The sequence below is a fragment of the Anomaloglossus baeobatrachus genome, chromosome 3, assembly GCF_048569485.1.
Source record: "Anomaloglossus baeobatrachus isolate aAnoBae1 chromosome 3, aAnoBae1.hap1, whole genome shotgun sequence".
Taxonomy (NCBI): Eukaryota; Metazoa; Chordata; class Amphibia; order Anura; family Aromobatidae; genus Anomaloglossus; species Anomaloglossus baeobatrachus.
The window spans coordinates 197,775,398-197,797,099 of NC_134355.1; the positions used below are offsets into that span (position 1 = coordinate 197,775,398).

Below are 21,702 nucleotides of genomic sequence, written 5' to 3' on the forward strand. Positions count from 1 at the left end.
CACACCAGATTAAAGGTAACAAGAGAATCCTTTCTCCAGTCCTGAAGCATGAAGTTCCAAACAAGGAAAAGAAAGCCCCACAACAGGAAGCTAGGCCAGAAGAGAGGAGGGCTTAACCGCCCAAAGGTATTATGGGAAAGTACAATAACATAAAATTACAGCGTAATACAAACAATGACCAGAAGATGGCAGCAAAGGATAGCAGATGCAAATGATGATACGAGTAATATAGATCATTACAAGTGTTCATGTATGCCTAAATATCAATAGATAGGCGGAAGCAGCACAGATCTGTTAAATAAAAATGTTAATTTATGTTTTTCTTTTTCCAGTTTGAGCAAAACAAAAATAAACCCCTGGCGTCCTGTAGCTCGCGGACGAGCTACATTTAACCAAGGGGGAATATGACGCCCTGGCCTATCAGGTCGTCAAAGGGTATTGTGCAATCTGCCCTTCTGCACAGTTTCCACCCTCTTTGGTTACGAATCCTGGTCCTTTGGTGTTGCTAACAGCTTAGCCAATCAAAATCCTAGGAACACTTCCCACTTTAATCTACCAGACACACCATTGGGGTGCCTGAAGGGAATAGGGCCACCCACATTGGGGGTTTGTAAGTGGAGAGTGAGGAAAGTGACAGTTGAGCAGTGGAGAGTGAAAGGAGAGGAGGTGAAGTGACTCTCTGAGAGGGAGAGGTCACGGAGCAGAGCTCCTGTGTACTAGGTGGCAGACGTTGGTCTGGGCCTGGTAGGAACTGGAACCCTGGTCGCAGGAGACAGTGTCAAGGGGCATGGACTGCCGAGGAGGGTGGCTGGCGGCCTTGAGCTATCACCGGGCAGGGGCCAGAGCACGACTGGGTACGTGGACCCCAGGCTGGAAAGTAGCTTAACGCGTTCCGGTAATTTACCCGACGGGGGTGGAGACGTCAAGTGTCATCCCCAACCCATTCCAAAATCTGGGTACTAGCGCACTGATGGGATAGGACTTTCTGAATACAGTCCAAAGAAATCCTACGCGTGAACCCTGAGAGCAAGCTCACTCCGTTAGCCATACGGGTGAGTGGGACCAGAAGAGTTTTATATCCATGGGTCCAACAGAGACGAAGGTGCCAAGGACAGGGCCACAGGCTAACAGCAACACCAAGGGCACGGAACTAAGCGTGCTCCCTGCAAGCTGCAGTGGTGCTCAGAATTCTGGTTTACAAGCTGTCGGTGTAGTTATTCCAGGACTGAGTGAGTACATTGAAAACCTCTGTTCCTACCCCCAATGGCACCCAAACACCATTCCAGCATCAACTGGCCCCGGGACACGAACCCCCACACCATCGTCACCTGGTTCCCCAACGGCAGCAGTGGTCCCTCACATTACCACGCACCGTGGGTGGCATCACAAACTTTCCAAAAAACGTACATATCCTCCCTCTTTTAATCGAGTGGCCGCACGAACCCCCCGGGTCCGGAGACCCCTTGAGCGGATCCGAGCAGCAGTTGCAGCCCGGCCGCTGGCACGGGGGTGGTACAAGTGTGGAGGAGGTGAGTGTGGGGGAGCCAAGAGGAGAGGCTGCCAGAAGGGAGATGCAGGAGTTGGAGCAGGCCCAAGGCATTGCAGCCCCTGAGGATGGGCAGACTGAGCAGATGTAGGCCATGCATTTACCTGAAGACCCCACTATGAGAGAGAGATAATACTGTCTGTACTGCAATGTAAAACCTCTATTTGTTAGGTGACACAATAACTGGGGAGCATCAGGGAAAACATGCTAAATGTCCGTCATATACGTCAAATGCTGCATGAGGTGAAGGAGAGAACAGGGGAGGTGTAAAAGAGAATCAGCACCATTGAAGATCTTATGGTGGGGGCAGATAAAAACAGCAAATATTTGGCACAGCAAATAGCAGCACTCCTAGCCAAGACAGATGACTTGAAAAACAGATCTAGGCACAATAATCTAAGATTGATTGGGGTACCTGAAAAGGTTGAAGGATCATCTCCCACTGAATTCTTTGAAAAGTGGCTGAAAACTAAAATAGGAGCCGACAGTCTGATGCCCCTGTATGCTGTGGAAAGGGCCCATAGGGACCCCACCCGATCCGACCCCCGGGCACCCTCCGAGGCCAGTCCTAGCCAAAATACTATACTACAGAGACATCGATAACATCCTGAAGCATGCAAGAGCGCACCCAGACTTCAATATAAATGGCTCTAAAATATCTATCTTCCCAGACTATTCTATAGGGGTACAGAAACAAAATGCCAAGTTTATTGATATAAAGTGGAGACTACGAGGAATGGACGTTGTCCACTCCATGATGTACAAGCTGATAGTGTAATAAGTATGATAGGTCTGCAGAGAAGGATGAAAGGATTCATATCAAGAGCGTATGGAGGCCTTCTTAACACATTACTTCTGCGACACCCAATAGGATCCATTTCCATTAATAAATGAGCGGAAGACCTCGGGGGGGAAATTGAGGAGGATAAATGGGAGTCAATCTTGGAGTATGTTCCCAAAATATCCCTCAGCGAGACCAGGCATCTGTCACAATTATGCGTCCTATATAGTGTCTGTATAAAACGCCTCTGTGGATGTGTAGGGCAGGACTGGAGTTGGACTCTAGGTGTACTAAATGTTCCTCTGATGATGCAGGGATGCTACACATGCTGTGGCTATGTCTGTGACTGCAAGGGTTCTGGATAATGATCAAAATCCACTGTGATCTGCATTTGTATAAAGTGTTCAATAGTTCTCTTGCAGCATTTTAGTAAATATATCTTGGAAATCAGTAAAGTAACAGTTTTTATAAAACTTCTGATAGCTTTTATATTAATCAGCTAGTGCTATTTTCATTGATACCTATCTAAAACACCACATTTTCCCCTTCGCCCATGACAGCACCACCTGAGAGATAGGTTCCGCCCACATCAGGACAGGAAACCCACTGATAAAAAGGCGGCACCTCTCCTCCACATCAGTTCGGTAGACGGGTTCTTCAAGCGGTGGTCCCTCCCTAAGGTGTTTGGTCTATAGAATCTCTCAGGTGGTGCTGTCATGGGCGAAGGGGAAAAATCTTAATTACTTACCGGTAATGTGATTTTCAGTAGCCCATGACAGCACCCTTAGTTTAATGAACAAAAAACTATAGTCAGCTCACCCCTCTTCACTCTCAGACTCCAACCGATGCAGGGAACGCCCAGGCCCGGGCGGAAAGACAACTTCAAGAAAGGCAGATATCCAGCATCAAGGAGAGCAGTATATTAAAACTTGCTTTTATTTAGACGAGTAAAAACAGGATGTAGTCCAGTAAGCACAGAGGCACAAGTTTTAAGCGTGTAAACACGCTTAAAACTTGTGCCTCTGTGCTTACTGGACTACATCCTGTTTTTACTCGTCTAAATAAAAGCAAGTTTTAATATACTGCTCTCCTTGATGCTGGATATCTGCCTTTCTTGAAGCACCCTTAGTTTCCCCCCCTTTTTCACTGGTTCTGGGCACCCTTCGGGGAGTGTTACCGTTAGTGGTGTATTCCTGGTGGTGGTGTGATTAACGGTTTCTGATCTTGTTTTGTTGGTCCTCTCTGGCTCTGTAAACCTACTGATGTGGAGGAGAGGTGCCGTCTTTTTATCAGTGGGTTTCCTGTCCTGATGTGGGCGGAACCTGTCTCTCAGGTGGTGCTGTCATGGGCTACTGAAAATCACATTTCCGGTAAGTAATTAAGATTATTCTAAAAAAAAACAAAAAACAAAACACTGCCGTACCCAGATTTCCTGTAAAATATTGTATTAAAGGCAATATATAATTGTCCAAACAAAAAAAAATGTACTCTATTTTATTTATTGAGTCCTCTTACATAAGTCCATATTCCAAATTGGGCTAACAATCTCAGTTTTCTTTTGAAACAAAAATATTAGCCAATTAATCAATTATTTTATTTTTTGAGTGGGGGCAGAAAACAGAGTACCTGGAGAAAAAAAACATGTAAACACAAGACACATTAAAACGCTAAAAAAACAGTTCAACAGAAAAAGGTGGCACTCACACTTCCAATTAAAACCTTCTTTATTTCATATAGTGAAAACCTATATGCAGAGAGATGCGGGAAGTGCCTGGATGACAGCCGTTTCACACGAACAAGTGCTTCTACAGATCCTGGCAATACCTGATTGGAGCATTTGTTAGTGTGAAAACCATCGTCCAGGCACTTCCCGCATCCCTCTGCATACAGGTTTTTGACTGTACGAAATAAAGAAGGTTTTAATCGGAACTGTGAGCGCCACCTTTTTTTCTTGAACTGTTTGTATGCATGGACATCTTTATAAGTTTTAGCCTCACGTAGTTCCTTTGTTAAATTATGCCCGTACTCCTGATGACATGCATGTGGGAATTGGTGCCAGATCATTTAAGCGAAAATCTTTTTCTTGCCTTATTTCTATACCTGTCAGTACAACTAAATCTTGTAATCTACCCAATATACTGCTGCTTTATAAATATGGAATGAAAATGGTAACAAATTAGCTGCTTTTGTACATTATTTTAACATTCAATCATTTTTCTACATTTGAAATAAATACAGAAATATGTACATTTTGGAAAGAGCAGAAATGATATTAAAAATATCTACAGTGATAACATCTAAAGTTCTATATTACAGGCTGAAAAAGCTGAAGGTTTCATCAATCTCCCCGAGTTCATTGTGAATCCTGCCATCGAATGCAAAAAAAAACAGTGAGTTGGCAAACATTTTATATTGACTTTATATGTATTTTTGTACTTAGATAAAATATTATTGTGATGGACAAAGTGACAAAGCCCTTTGCCCCCACCTACGTGGCATATAGACTGGGGTCAAATGTTATCACAAACCCTTGTATTATGTGTATGTACCTCCTGAGTTAGTCTTTTTTCTACCATGTTCTCCCTTTCTCCTTTCCAACATGCCTGTCATGGTGGGTCATCTTGAGTTAAGTTGCGCTGGTTGACTTTAGTATTTGGGCAGATTTCATGTCCCTTCTGATTAGTTCAGCCTAAAGATCAACTGTGTGACCAACAAGAGCAGGTTCTTGAAGGTTCCAGGATCTCCATAGATGTTTTGAGGCCATTCTTTGATTGGAAAAGTGAATACAGTGGCAGGAAGATTTATGTTAATAGCCGGCCCTATGGATTCTGCCCTCAGCTTTGTAAAAAGAAACTTGATCAGCACCCAGCCAATAATCCCTTGTTTTACTAGGTGGCTTGTCATGATGATCAAAGTCACTAGGTTTTTGGTACCTAATCTGAGAGCAGCATAATGTAGATGGAGATACCCTAATTTCAGTGATTTGTCACTTACTTAGCTGCTTGCTGTTGTTTTGATAAAATGACTGTGTTATCAGCAGCAGATTATTACTAGAGAACTAGTAAAGCTGCTGCCATGTAGTCCTCCATATTCATGAGCTCTATATAACCTGCCCCATCACAAAAAGCTGCCAATCAGTGGTGTCGGCAGAGTTATTCAGAGGTTAGAAATAAGAGAACTGGTTGATCTGGCGCTGATAAAACTGTGGTTTTATTACAACTTCAAGAGGCCCAGAAAGTAATCTATTGCTGGAATCGGGGACTATTCCACTTTATCAGATTTGATAGCAAAACTTGGTGACAAATTTCCTTTTAAGTTTGGGTTTAATTGCCCAGGTAATGCTGGGTGGACTTGGCTTTATTAACCTATTCAATTATGTTTGTTCATGGTTAACAAATTTATTGGGTATCTGTTATTCAACATTTATGAATGGTTATTGCTTTATTTAAATATCATGGCCTATTTCATCCGCAAAGCTTTGTAATGTGTAATTAGATGTTTAGAGAGTTTAAGACCTATTTCCAATGGCTCTTGGGATACCAGGTATATTAATTACATTAATTCCACTTTGATTGATCATTATCTGATAACCACAAAATATACAATGTGAAGCATAGCTCAAAACGTTTCAGTGTTCCATATTTTATCTATTTTATGTGCTGAAAATGGAAGAATTGGTAATATGGGTAACAATCAACTATTTGTTTGTATTTTTTACCTTTGTCAGCTGCTTTTTGTGTGGCATCCAATCCCATTATTTTAGGGGGCACAAAACCACAACTTTTGTCTGAACCCAGTTTTTCGTTAACCCCCGAAGTACGTTCGCAGCATAGGTCACAGAATAAAAGTGCATGTACCTAGCCTTAAAAGTGATCAACAATTGCTGTATATCCCAAAATAGTATGAGTAAAAACTTCAACTCATCCCTTAAAAAACAAGCCCCCTCTCAGAGCGGTCATTTATCTCCAGAAAAATCGGAGGACATTATGATTTCTAAGGACTGCAGTGTGTCAAAGCCACGGTAATTGTCCACATGTATGGTATGACTGTAGTGGGAAAAGCCCACTTAACAGTTTACAGTAAACATATATTCAGAAGCTTTAAAATGGCATATTTGCAATTTTAACTCTGTAGCATCCACTGCTTCCTTATTTCTGGAAAACACCTCTGGGGTTAAATTAGTCAATGCACGTGTAACTGGATTTCCAAAATGACTAGAAGAATGCAACAGCAGATGTTTCTCTGATGACCCACTCCTAGTCACCTGACATATGCAGCCAATCACAGGCTTCACCAGGTTCCTGACTACTGAATGGAACAGACCTGGAGCCCGCACAGACCTCTCCATAGAGCTGCTGGTCAATGAGTATGCTTCTGATTTTGAATAGCATCCATGCATAACATTTCTTTTCTGTGTTGGACAACCCTTTTAGCCCCTTAATGCAAGTTAACGCACATGTATATCATTGCATGGGTACTCATTATAAAGTATAAGCGATGTTACAATTGCAAGTTCAAGGCCACAAGGGGGACTTGTAAATAAAGTAAAAAAATAAAAAAAAAGTTTTAAATATATACAGTGCGTGTGTGTGTGTATATATATATATATATATATGTGTAGATATATATATAACTGAATCACAGTTATGAAGTTATCTTTATCTCTCATTAAAAAAATAGTTATTAAAATAAACAAATTTGGAATTGTCACATGTGTAAAAAAATGGTTAATCAAAATCTAAATGGAATATGGTAGACGAGCGAAAGAGAAAAAAATTAAAACCCCAAAATAATGTTATCAGTCACCACACCTTTATAGAAAAATCCAATTAAAAGCAATCAAAATATGTACCCCAAATTTAAATCAATAAAACCATTCACTCACCAATTAACAGACAAGTCCTCACTCAATTTCATATACAGAAAAATAAACACATTGTGGATCTCAGAAAATATAAGTGCTGCGCTTTCTGCAATTTAATCCATATCTCATACTGTGTCTTTGTATGTGTAAAAGTGTCTGCCTTTATGGTACTGTGCAACAGTTTTGGGCAAGTGTGGAACAAATGCTGCAATATTTTCAAAAATAGAAGTGTGGATAGTTTTTGTTTTAATTTAAAAAATCCAAAGTGAAAATACAAAAGAGAAAAGTAAATTAAATCAATATTTGTTCTGACCAGCCTTGGCCATCAATATATCAGTAATAGAGAGGAGTGGACCAAAACTTTAAAGCTCGATGTTCGGACCGAACAAAGATTTTTCAAAAAATCATTGTTATAGTTCGGGTCAAGTGAGCATCGGGGTAGTTGGGTACGCTCAGTGCTCGGTCCAGTGCGTGCCACTTGCAGCGTTTGAATGACTTGTGGTGGGGTAAATTCAGTGTTTTTGGTTAAACCAAAACCTCGCGCTCCATCCCCCAAAAGTGATATGCTTATGGCTGTCTGTATGTGGGTTGAGAGCTGAACTGCCCAATCAGTGACTTCCAATGAGGTTCAGGTAAATTTCGGCAAAGAATAGAACTTTACCTAAAATCAGGCTGAACCTGTAGAACCAGAACTTCCATGGGTCTGCTCAACTCTAATCAGCAAAGCATCAATCCTTCTAGGTACACTTTTATATGCAGTTTTTGAAGGCACTCAGAAGGGAGAATGTTCCAAATATCTTGGAAAACTAACCACAGATCTGTGGATGTAGGTTTAACTTAAGAAATCCTTTTGTCTCTTTGTTAAATACCACATACACCCAATTATGTGGAGATTAGGGGTTTGTATGGGCCAAATCATCACTTCCAAGACTCCTTGTTGAAGACAGTTCTTAATGACATTGGCTGTATTTTTAGAGTCATTTTCTTGCTGCAGAATTAAATTTGGAGACAATCAGATGATTTTATGTTGGATTAGTATCTGCTTTTATTTCTCAGCATTTACTCTCCATTTACTAAAATTCAGCTCCAAACTTGCAAGGATCCTTCACAATTCTTCACTGTTTCCTACCTTCTCTCATCATTGTACTACTCTTCTACTCCTTGGCGATCAAACTGCCTTCTGTTGCAACCAAATATTTCAAATTTTGAATGTATGGCTTTTTGACTGCAACTCCTTCATGAAGACAACATTTGTCGGGTCTCCTCTAAACAGTAAATGGCTATACCTGGGTTCCACTGGTTGCTGCCAGTTTTGATGGTACTTCTAGACATTTTCTGATGTCGATGGGAATTAAGCATGGTATGTCTTTAATTTGATCTACTAACTTTCCTTGGCCCACCACAGAGTCTACGGTCTTCAACATTGCTCATGTAACGCCCCTGCGGTTAACTGGTGCCACTACAAATAGAGCTCCAGTAGTGGCAAGCTGAATTCCTATCACCTGTGCCAAACCACACCAGTATGTCGCATCGACAACACCCACACCACACCATCCACACCACTAGAGGGCACTGACAGAGACACCGGATCAGCAGGGTTGGTCTCTTAAAGTATAAATACAACCCCCCTGAAGTTAGGACCCTGGGGAGAGCGGAGGGTGTGAGTGGGCGGAGTCAGCATGTGGCAGAAGGGTGGAAGGTGGTGATGAAGGTGAAGAGACTGAGGAGTTGAGGGAGTAAGCTGCTGCATGCAGAGCAGCAAAGGAAGGCAGAAAAAGAGTGACGTGTGGAGAGGCTGAAGCCACCTGGAGCCTATATGCAAGCCACCAACAGGAGGAGGAGTGCCCGGTTAGAGTGGAGGTGATTCAGACTCAGGGACAGAGGGATCCCTTGGAAGCATGACCCAGGGCTCAACACAGGACTCGGCACACAGCGGGGAGCAAACACCCAGGACAAGGTACAGCGAGTTTTGCACGGCCGGTGGGATTCAAAGTCCACGGTCGACCCCCAAGAGTCTCAGGCATAGGCAGCAGAGAGAGGGCCCGGGTCGAACCCGTTAAATTAGCTCAAGCTGCTCAGCAGCAGGACCAGAGAAGCCCCAGTTCTCCAACAGCTCCACGCCAGGGAGGACAGCCAACCCCAGTAGAGCCAGGAAGAGTGTGGCCAGGTTCACAGCACAGGTGTTGGGGCTCAGCAACCAGAGCAGCCAGCACATCCAGAGGCAGCCTTTTTCCAGCTGCACCAGTAATAGACTTTGACTGTGTTACTTGTGTGGATCTCAGTTATTTCCCAGCACCTCTACATCATCTGCAGGACATTGCATCATGTATGTTCTTTCCTTTTTCTTTTGTTCCACCGAGCCTCCCCCAGGGCACAGAGACCCGGATCCGAGCGGCTCGGGCCGAACTGCTCTGGGGCACCAAAGCTCAGGGGAGCTGACGTAGTCGGACTATCCCCTTTTAAATTGACCCCTTTTTATTGCGTACCACGGGGCCACGGAACCGGGCCAGGCCACGACCGCACAACCACTGGCTCGGCGAGGGGTGCACAGGGAAAGGATCGAGCTACTCCAATCCCTCGGGGTCCCGTGCGGGTGTCGCACTCATTTCTTGGTGTCCTCAATGCTGAGAAATACAGGCAGATACTTTTTTCCATCATTTAATAACTATAGGGAGATGTCTGATTGACTCCAAATTTATTCTACAACAGGACAATGATCCAAAACATACAGCCATTGTCCATAAGAAATATCTTCAAAGGAAAGAAAAACAAGAAGTCTTATGAGTGATGATATGGTCCCACAGCCTGATCTCAAAAACATTGATTCATTTAGGAATACATGAAGAGCTGGAAGTATTTGCACAAATCTACAGCCACATAAAATCTGAGGTTAATTCTCTAAGATATTAAGAACAACCTCCATGCCGAGTTTATATACTGTGGTGTGAAAATGTGTTTGCCCCCTTGATCATTTCTTATTCTTTTTCAAGTTTGTCACACTTAAATGTTTCAGATCACCAAACAAAGATAACACAAGTAAACACAAAATGCAGTTTATAAATGAAGGTCTTTATTATTAAGAAAAAAGAAATCCCAACTTACAGGGTCGTGGGTGAAAAAGTGATTGCCCCCTAATTGTAATAATTGGTTGGGCCACCCTTAGCACTGCAATCAAGTGTTTGCAATAACTGGCAATGAGTCTTTTACAATGCTCTAGAGGAATTTTGGCCCAGTCATCTTTGCAGAATTGTTGTAATTCAGCCACATTAGAGGGTTTCCGAACATGAGCTGCCTTTTTAAGGTCATACCACAGCATCTCAATCAAATTAGGCTACATGCGCACGCTGCTTCTTTTTCGTGTTCACAAACTGCAGCCAAAACTGCAGCCAAAACTGCACCTTGTCAGAGAGAGCCTGGAAATGTCACAAAAAATGTAGGTGCTTTTTTGGTGCATTTTTGCTGCTTTTTTGGTGCGTTTTTGGCTGCAGTCAACAATTGTTTCATGTATTTTTCAGTTCAAACAAGCCCATAAAGCTTGTTGAATTGAAAAAAAAAATAAATTAGAAATAAATAAATAATTAAAAAAAACTGGCGTGCGGTCCCCCCCAATTTTAATGCCAGCCAGATAAAGCCATACGGCTGAAGGCTGGTATTCTCAGGATGGGGAGCTCCACGTTATGGGGAGCCCCCCAGCCTAACAATATCAGTCAGCAGCCGCCCAGAATGGCCGCATACATCAGATGCGACAGTTCTGGGACTGTACCCGGCTCTTCCCGATTTGCCCTGGTGCGTTGGCAAATCGGGGTAATAAGGAGTTATTGGCAGCCCATAGCTGCCAATAAGTCCTAGATTAATCATGTCAGGCGTCTATGAGACACCCTCCATGATTAATCTGTAAATTACAGTAAATAAACACACACACCCGAAAAATCCTTTATTAGAAATAAAAAACACAAACACATTCCCTCATTACCAATTTATTAACCCCGACAAAGCCCTCCATGTCCGGCGTAATCCAGCATGCTCCAGCGTCGCATCCAGCGCTGCTGCATGCAGGTGACCGGAGAAGCAGCAGACACCGCCGCTCCGGTCACCTCCATGCAGCTAATGAAGACAGCCGCGTGATCAGCTGAGCTGTCACCGAGGTTACCCGCGGCCACCGCTGAATCCAGCGGTGGCCGCGAGTAACCTCAGTGACAGCTCAGCTGATCGCGCTACTGCGTGGAGCCGGCAGGAGCGTGGAGCCGGCAGGAGCGTGGAGGACGGGACTTTCAGCGGCGGCGGCGGTGGCAGTGAGAGGGGTCCATCATCTCCCCTGTGCATGCAGGCTGGGGACAGCGGTACTTCAGGGAACACGTGGAGGACGGGACTATCAGCGGCGGCGGCAGCGAGAGGGGGATGGACGTTGGCAGCTGAAAACATTGATTTTTCCCTCTCGCTGCCGCCGCTGCTGATAGTCCCGTCCTTCACATCATCTCCCCTGTGCGTGCACGCTGGGGACAGCGGTACTTCGGGGAACACGTGGAGGACGGGACTATCAGCGGCGGCAGCAGCGAGAGGGAAAAATCAATGTTTTCAGCTGCCAATGTCCATCCCCCTGTCGCTGCCGCTGCTGATAGTCCCGTCCTCCACATCATCTCCCCTGGGGACAGCGGTACTTTGGGGAACACATGGAGGACGGGACGGGACCACTTGCCTGACCTCACTTCCTGACAAATCACCTGCGTTTTTGCTAGCAAAAATGCAGGTAAAAGGCAGGTAAAATGCACCACTTGTGATTAGCATGCATTTTTCCTGCGTTTTTGATGCCCTCATTGATTTCAATGGGTGACAAATGTTGACAAAAACGCAGGAAGAATGAACATGCTGCATTTTTTTTGTCACAAACTTTTGACAAAAAAAACGCTGACAAATAAACTGCAATGTGCGCATGACAAATCTGACTTCTCATAGACTTTGCTGGGAAGTCAGATGTCAGAAAGTTCTGCTGACAAAACTGCAGCCAAAAAAGCAGCAAAAAAGCAGGAAAAAAAGCAGCGTGCGCATGTAGCCTTAAGGTCAGGACTTTTTGTTAATTTTGCTTTTGTTAAGCCATTCAGAGGTGGACTTGCTGATATGTTTTGGATCATTGTCCTGTTGCATAACCCTAGTGCACTTCAGCTTGCGGTCATGAACAGATGGCAGGACATTCTCCTTCCGGATTTTTTGGTAGATTGCAGGATTTATGGTTCCGTGTACCACAGCAAGTCTTCTAGGACCTGAAGCGGCAAAACAGCCCCAGACCATCACACTACCACAACCATATTTTACTGTTGGTTCTCCTCTGAAATGTTGTGTTACTTCTACGCCAGATGTAAAGGGACATACACCTTCCAAAAAGTTAAACTTTTGTCTTGCCAGTACACAGAATATTCTTCCAAAAGTGATAGAGATCAAGATATTTTCTGGCAAAACTGAGACGAGCCTTTATGTTCTTTTTACTCAGCAGACGTTTTCATCTTTGAACTCAGAACATTTTTGCTCAGTCTTTTTGTTATGGTGGAGTCATGAACTAAGGCAAGTGAGGCGCCATTTTAATGAAGACATAATTACTGTGGCAATGTGCAGTGTTTGATTCAGGGACCGAGGAGGATGAAAAAATGCGGAAACCCAAAAAGTATCCAGAATGGCTGGAACCTTAACGGACTGCAGACCTAATCCTGACACACAACTAGAAGTAGCCGTGGGACGAGCCTAAGATGACCTAGTCGTCTCGACACATCCGGAGAACTAAATATTCTTCCAGATAGAAATATAAATAAAGCTAATCTGCCTCGGAGTAATCCTCAAAGATATAGATAGCCCCCCACATGTAAAGACTACGGTGATTATAGGAAAACACAATACAAAGCTAGAAAAAATATTCAGCAAAGATGAAGCCCAAACTACCCTTATAGGAAAAGGTAGGAAAAAGCACTGTCTACAGCCGTAAAAACCCTAAAAAATCTCAGCACGCCTGACATGGAAAAACCCTGAGATCATACGGCCTCTCCCCGCTATATCAGTACTCTGATGTTACTGGGATCCAAAACCACTAATATAGATGAGGGACTGAATTTAATACCAAGCATGACAAAACACAATACATTGCAGAATCATGGAGCTAAATATACAGACACTCCCAGCAGGGAATGATCCAATTCCACCAGGAAGTCCACACAGGCAAAATAGGAATCAAGCAATAGTATCAAAACAGAAAAAACAACAAGAAAGTGGAAACAATAAGCAGAGGTACAAAGACCAACTTATCTTGAGGAGTTCTGGTAGAGAGCAGGGCTGGTTTCAGAATGTCCTTAACACACAGGAAATCAATTGGGCACCGGCAAGTAACTGGAGGAAAGTAATCAGTTATATAGTCCCAATTTGAAAGGCCTGATTGCCAGTCCTCCACAGGGATGTCGCTCTCATTCCACAAGTCAACTGCACCGCCAGCACTGACCACAAGAGGGAGCCCCAAACTGGAAAATGTATTCACAACAGTGCAGGTGCCGCCAACAACAGCAATGGTGGTGTGGCACAATATTCAAATAAAGAAAAGGGGACAAGCCAGGAGGACGTTAGAGGAGGAATAAACGTAGAGGACCTGACCCACAAAGGCCCGCCCCCTTTACACCATCAATCAAAGTGCAGTGCCATCAACCAAGCATCAGATCTTTCTACAGGTACAGTATACCTGGATTCAGCATCTTAGTGCACTGCCTTTAGTTCATATCGCAAAATCTTGGTGGTTGGTTCCCTTTAACCTCTTAATGATATGTTCTACGTTAGGTGCATGGATATGTAGCGGGTTCAAACACTTAATGCTGCTTTACATGGTACGACCGATTGTGCGATTTCACAATTGATCGTACCCGCCCCCGTCCTTTTTGCGTCACGGGCAAATCGCTGCCCGTGTCGCACAAAGTCAGTAACCCCCGTCACACATACTTACCTCTCGTGCGACCTCGCTGTGGGCGGCGAACGTCCACTTCCTGGAGTGGGAGGGACGTTCGGCATCACAGCCGCCGGCCAATGGAAGCGGAGGGGCAGAGATGAGCAGGACGTAAACATCCCGCCCACCTCCTTCCTTCACATAGCCGGCGGCGGCCGCGTGACGCAGATGAGCTGCTGTTCATCGTTCCCGGGGGTGTCACACAGAGCGATGTGTGCTACCCCAGAAACTATGAACAACTGAATTAAACGATATTATGGAACCTAGCGAGCAGTACATGACTCACGATTTGTGAGCGATACTGCATCGCTAGGAGGTGTCACACAGGCCGGCATCGCCAGCGATGCCGGATGTGCGTCACAAAAACCGTGACCCCGACGATCTATCGCACGATAGATTGTCTGGTGTAAATCAGCCTTTAGTCTTTACTATAGGCTGCAGATTTCCACTCTGAGTGCTGCCATTTAACAATTTAAAAGCTTTTGTTAATCTCTGGCTAGACTTGTCTCTTAACAAACCGCACCCTCATAACACCCTTGCGGGACGCTGAAGGGTTTTTATGGCAGCCTGAGGAAGCTATAGGATCCCATAGCTGCCATCTTGATTTTTCTATGAAGCCTGTGCAAAAGTAGTATTAAAGTCAACAGTATAGGCAATCAAATAATTGTAGGTTCAAGTTCCCTAAAAAAACTACAAAATATGATGAATTTACAAAAGAAAAAAAAAAACCAAAAAAACCCCAAAAAGCTATAAAAAGTCGAACACATACTTTTACCCCCCAATAAAATTAAGATATTAAAAAATAAACATATTAGGGAATACTGCATCCATCAACGGCTGATCTATTAAAATACAAAATTAGAGATGAGCGGTGTTCGAATCGAACCGTTCGTCAATTTCAAATTCGAATTGTTTTGGGCGATGTTCGAATCATTCGAACTCAAACAATTTGCTTAACGTTCGACCGTTCAATTTACTGTTCGATAATGGTTCGATTACCATAAGCGTAGCTAGTTACTAGCTGGCTTTTCACTGTAATACGGTTAGTCACTGTTAATAATGATATTATCAAAATCCAGCATATTGTGTGCGGGGGGACGGGGTTTAGATCAGTGCTACTAAGTGCTGAAAGAATGGCGATCACCATTTTTTTTTCCTAACCGCGCATACAGTGGGGCGGGCCAGGCTGTCAGCCAATCACAGACACACACACCGCAAAGTGGATTTTTGCCAAACAAGCAAGGGCATGTTTCATTGGCTGTGCATGTCACATGTCCTTGACCTATAAGACCCGGCCATTTTCCCCATCGCCACCATTATCTCAGTGCTGCGGGTGTGTGTCAGTCACTGCTCCCGCTGCTGCTGCTGCTATACACTTATACAGTGTAATCTATAGATTGGTTAGGGATTAGGGACTACTTGTAATTTCAGCCCTTTTCAGGGCTAGATTAGAGCAGTTCTTAGCCATTTTTGCTAGGCAAGTCTGTGCCAGCGCTGTGCAAGGGTTTTTCACAGTGTCTGTCTAAATCAGTTCAGGCAATTCCTTGGGGCATAGTATCAGCGTGTGTGATACTCAGTGACGTACCACTGCTTTCCACAAACATAGCCCAGTTCTCCATTTCTGCTAGACAATTTGTAACTGCAAAAAGTGCAGGCAATTGTTTGGGGCATAGTATGAGCGTGTGTGATAGTCAGTGATGTACCACTGCTTTCCACAAACAGCCCAGTTCTCCATTTCTGCTAGACAATTTTTAAATGGAGCTAGTCCAGGCAATCCCTTGGGCATAGTATCAGTGTGTGATAGTCAGTGGCGTAGCACTGCTGTCAAGAAAGCTACCCTACCTCTCCATCTGTAGTAGCCAATTTTTAACTGCAACAAACAGTTGCCAATTTGTTCACATACAAAATGAGTGGCAAAAGGCCAGATGCTGATGGTAAGGGGAACAGGCGTGTTGGAAAGGGAAAAAACGTTTTTGTCCGTGGGGTAGGTGGTAAAGCAACAGTAACATCTGCTGAAGAAAGACCATCTTCCAGACAAAATAAGATGTCTACTTCTTTCCGTGGACAATCTGACATGATCCCTCTCTTACGGACACGACCATCACTACCAAATGAAGATGAGGCACAAAAAGAGCAGGTGCTTGAATGGATCTCAAGTGCTCCATCAAGTGGCCTCTCCTCCACTTCAACTTCATCAACATCCCAAACACTCCAGTCCTCTGAGGTGTCACCTCAATCGCACTTGCTTCCTACCAGTTCTCAAGCCTCCACCCACCCTGCTGAGTATGGGGTAACAGAGATGGTGGAGTCTGCAGAGCTGTTCAGTCCCACTATAGCCTGGGAATCAGAGGTCTGCTCCAAAGCTGCAGTGAGTCCAGACAAGGAAATGATCTGCACTGATGCTCAGAAGCTTTGTGAGTCAGATCCAGGCCCAGATGAAGAAGGTTCTGAGCATAATGTAGACCCTCATTACCAAACTGTAACTCCTCTTGGTGGAGACAATGAGGAACATGCTGATGACGATGAGACTCCGATACCTGATTGAAACAACAACTTGACTATTCGGTCAGGGCAAGAAGAGGTTGGCTCTGAGGACGAGGGGAGTGAGAATACACAGGGTGATGATGAGGTTGTAGATCCCACTTACTGTCCACCCACAGTCAGCCAGGCTCTAAGCCCCCTGACTAAGGTACACTCCGAAATGCGCATCGGGCGCATTCCCTCCGCAGTCTTCTTATCTAGGTAATGTTATGCTCGTATATTTGCCTTGTTCTAATCACCGGTTAGTACCCTTGAATTAGTGGCCACATGCTGCTCTTTACTGCCATGCTGTAATTGAATTATGTGGATATTGTGATCTTCAGCAACTAGTAGCATTGTATGTCACTGTTGGTGCTGGTCCACACCGCTGCTGCTGGAAATACACATCGACCTTAATGTGAGAGTACACATTTTATATATATATATATATATATATATATATATATATATATATATATTGAATTATCTTATTTACTCTCATTATAATTGTTTATTTTGGTCTTTGTGCCTTCTCGCTGTGGTGTGGTTCTCCACCACCAACATTGATACATGCTTACATGGTGTTATTCATATGATATAATCCTCTCTATATTAAGAGGTTAAATATTGTTATCCATGGCTTCCTCTTATATATACTAGGTTCTCTAGTTTATTTTCACATTATATCTTACAGTAAGAGTTGCCCTGGTGCACCATCTCTGTGAGCATATGTTTCTGATTTGTGGGTCACTATTCCCTGGTTGGATATGACAATATACCATTTTTTGTATATAACCGGTACATTGTTACTATTTTTTGTACTGTCTGCGGTGATGTATACCGTTCTTCCTTTCCCATCACCTCTCCGCATGTTCTAAATCATAATATGAATAATAATAATAATAAAAAAGAGTTGAACTGATGATCGCCTCCCTCTTGTGTTTGTTTTAGGCACTAAGCCTTGCCTAGTCGTGTCTTTTTTTACATCGCAAAGGATCACCCAACTCATGTCATCTGTAAGATTTGTCGCCAATCTCTAAGGGGCACTTTGCACACTACAACATCGCAAGCTGATGCTTGCGATGCCGAGCACGATAGTCCCCGCCCCCGTCGCAGCAGCGATATCTTGTGATAGCAGCCGTAGAGAACATTATCGCTACGGCAGCTTCACATGGACTCACCTGCCTTGCGACGTTGATCTGGCCGGCGACCCGCCTCCTTATTAAGGGGGAGGGTCGTGTGGCGTCATAGCAACGTCACATGGCAGGCGACCAATAGAAGCGGAGGAGTGGAGATGAGCATGACGTAAACATCCCGCCCACCTTCTTCCTTCCGCATAGCCGGCGTGAGCTGCAGGACGCTGGTAGGAGATGTTCCTCGCTCCTGCGGCTTCACACACAGCGATGTGTGCTGCCGCAGGAACGCGGAACAACATCGTACCTGTCGCAGTTGCGTAATTATGGAATTCCCAGGCACTACACCGATGATACGATTACGACGATTTTGCGCTCGTTAATCGTATCATCTAGGATTTACACACTACGAAGTCGAGTGCGACGCCGGAAGTGCGTCACTTTCGACATGACCCCCTCCGACATCGCACCTGCGATGTCGTAGTGTGCAAAGTGCCCCTAAGTAGAGGCCAAAAACTCACTAGTTTGAGTACTTCGTCCATGAACCGTCACATGGATATGAAGCATAAGTCGCAGCGGGAAGCTCACTGTGCTACAATGCGGCCTAGCAGAGCGGGCCAACCACCGTCTGCCCCTTCAAGTGCATCCATGTGCTCTTCATCCTCTGTGACTGTGGAAACAGCAGTCACACATGCTTTTGGACGCAGACCTTCCACCTCTTTACCCGCAACAGGCAGTGTGATTGGCAGGTCGTCAGTTGTTTTGGAAGTGGAAACAGCTGCTGATGTTGAGCTTTCTTAGACATCGAGAGCACCACCTTTGGATGAAGGAAACATTATGTCTCCACCTGCACCTTCCTCACAGACCAGCAGTTTGCCAGGGACACCCTACTCAACGCCGTCTCAGCACAGCAGCCAGCCCTCGGTCCCTCAGATGTGGACAAGTAAAAGACCATTTCTTCCTAGCCATGACAAAGCTAAGAGGTTGACTTTCAGCATCTGCAAGCTGTTGGCTACAGAAATGCTGCTTTCCTGCCTGGTGGACACACAGGATTTTCGAGGCCTTATGTCCATCGCGGTGCCCCAGTACCAGATGCCCAGTCGCCACTAGTTCTCCAAGAAAGGTGTGCCTGCGCTACACCAGCATGTCGCACACAACATCACCGCTTCCTTGAGAAACTCTGTGTGAGACAGGGTGCATTTCACCACAGATATTTGGACCAGTAAGCATGGACAGGGACGTTACATGTCGCTGATTGAGCACTGGGTAACTATGGTGAGAGATGGAGAAGGGTCTGCTGTACAAGTTTTGCCGTCCCCACGAGTTGTGTGTCAATCCTCTGTATGTAAGTTCCTCAACTGCTTCTGCCTCTTACACCTCGTGTGGGTCCTCCACCTCCGCCCAAAGCCTGTCTGGTTGGGCCACCCACGTTGTAACTGCGCACAAGGAATCCCGCACACCTCCTTACTATGCTGGCAGCAAAGCTCAACCGCATCAGGCGGTCTTTACTTTGAAATGTCTGGGAAATGTGAGTCACACAGCTGAAGAGTTGTGGTCAGCTCTGGAGACCGAGTTTCATCAATGGTTGTCTCCACTCAACCTGCAGCCAGGCAAGGCCGTGTGCGACAATGCTGCAAACCTGGGTGCGGCCCTTCGCCAGGGCAATGTGACACACGTGCCTTGTATGGCTCACGTGTTGAACCTTGTTGTCCAGCAATTTTTAATAACCCACTATCCCGGCCTACATGGGCTTCTGCAGAGGGCATGGTCACTTTGTGCTCACTTCCGCCATTCACACCCCGCAGCTGAATAACTTGCATCGCTCCAAAAGTCTTTTGGCCTGTCGGTTCACCGGCTGAAATGCGATGTGGCAACACGCTGGAATTCGACTCTCCACATGTTGCAGCGACTGTGGCAGCACCACCGAGCCCTGGTGCAATACGTTATGATGTATAGCTTGGGCCAACGAGATCCAAAGGTGGGGCAGATCACGCTGCTGGAGTGGTCTTAGATCAAGGACCTATGCACCCTTCTGCACAGTTTCGACATAGCGACGAAGATGTTAAGCGCTGACAATGCCATTATCAGCATGACAATTCCAGTCATTTACATGCTGGAGCATACTCTAAACAGTATTCTGAGTCAGGTGGTGGGACAAGAAGAAGGGGAGGAAGTACAGGAGGATTCATATGTGGAAGGGATACCAAGATCTACAAGGTTCAGACGGTCAGCAGCACCAAGGCGGCAGGCATGGGATGGTGGGGGAGAGGGATTAACAAGGGTCCATGGTAGCAGCCAAACTGTTGAGGAAGGTGCAGTAGCCCAGGAAGAAATGGAGGACGAACTGGTGATGGGCATGGAAGACTCAGCAGAGCAGATAAGGGAGACCTTGATCACATTTCTGTTGTGCGAGGTTGGGAAGAGAGGGCAGAGGAAGAAAGCATGATTCTCACCTCACCGCCACCAACACAGCAAGGACTTGGTTTTCCTGGATGCGCAAGACACATGAGCGCCGTCTTGCTGCACTACCTACAACATGACCCTTGGATTGTCAGAATTCGAAGTAATGCTGACTACTGGGTTGCCACACTCTTAGATCCCCGGTACAAGTCAAAATTTGGCAAAATAATTCCTGCCATAGAAAAGGACGCACGTATGCAGTAGTATCATCAGAAGCTGTTACACAATATGAGATTGGCTTTTCCACTAAACACCAGAGGTGCACAGAGTGAATCTCACAGTTCTAACTTGCAACTTGCCAACCATGGGACTGTCGAGTCATCGTCACTCAAACCGTACCAGCAACACCGTATCTTGTGGTAACAGCAATTTTATGGAATCGTTTCATGAATTTTTTAGACCATCCTTTGCAAGGCCACAAGACAGAAGAAGTCTGACACATAGTCCTGTATCATCCTCTCCAGGCATTGACTATCTCCAAGTGAATATCGATGCCATGACTCTGCAACTGGAGCCTTGCTCATTTTGGGCTTCCAATCTGGAAAAATGACCTGCACTCGCTACTTACGCCTTGGTGATTTTGTCGTGTCCCGTAGCCAGCGTTCTCTCGGAACGTGTATTCAGTGCTGCTGGGGGTGTGCTGACAGATATGCGCACGCATCTGTCCAGTGACAATGTGGACAGACTAACGTTGATCAAGATGAACAAATCATGGATCCGCAAGGACTTTTCTACCCCTGTGTCATCCTGGGGAGAGTAAAGGCTTGTGTATTTTTGATTGTGCTTCATGCAAATCAACATTTTAAGTTTGCAACTGTGGGACAATTGATGCCACTTAAGCTGTGGTGTTAGGGATGCGGGACACAAGCGGTCCCCTGGGATCTGGCTGCTGTTTCAGATTAAAATGTCGTGTGTTGATGGCGAAAAAGAATAATAATTAATTGGAATCAATTATGACACTTCCTCTCACGACCAAAGCTGAGGCCAGACTAAAGCTGGGTTCACACTAAGCGACAGCGACAACGACGTCGCTGTTACGTCACCATTTTCGGTGACGTAACAGCGACCTTGTAAGTCGCTGTTATGATCGCTGCTTAGCTGTCAAACACAGCAGAAGCAGCGATCATAACGTCGCTGTGCTACATGTTCAGAGAGCAGGGAGCCGCGCTTAGCGCTGGCTCCTTGCTCTCCTGCAGCACACATCGGGTTAATTAACCCGATGTGTGCTGCAGCTACATGTCACAGTTCAGAGAGCAGGGAGCCGCGCGCACTGCTTAGCGCTGGCTCCTTGCTCTCCTTGCTACAGTATACATCGGGTTAATTACCCGATGCATACTGCAGCCACATGTCACAGTGCAGGAGCCGGCACTGGCAGCAAGAGCGGTGGAGGCTGGTAACCAGCGTAAACATCGGGTAACCAGGGAAAGG

At 45.1% G+C, this 21,702-nt stretch overlaps 1 protein-coding gene across 1 annotated transcript in view; it reads left to right on the forward strand.

Annotated features, from left to right (window-relative positions):
- The window catches only part of IPCEF1 (interaction protein for cytohesin exchange factors 1), a 419,927-nt gene that overhangs the window by 266,462 nt on the left and 131,763 nt on the right, over positions 1–21,702 (forward strand). The window contains exon 5 of the mRNA XM_075339684.1: positions 4,644–4,717. Within this exon, the coding sequence (XP_075195799.1) occupies positions 4,644–4,717 (74 nt within the window). The remainder of the gene's footprint in view (positions 1–4,643; positions 4,718–21,702) is intronic.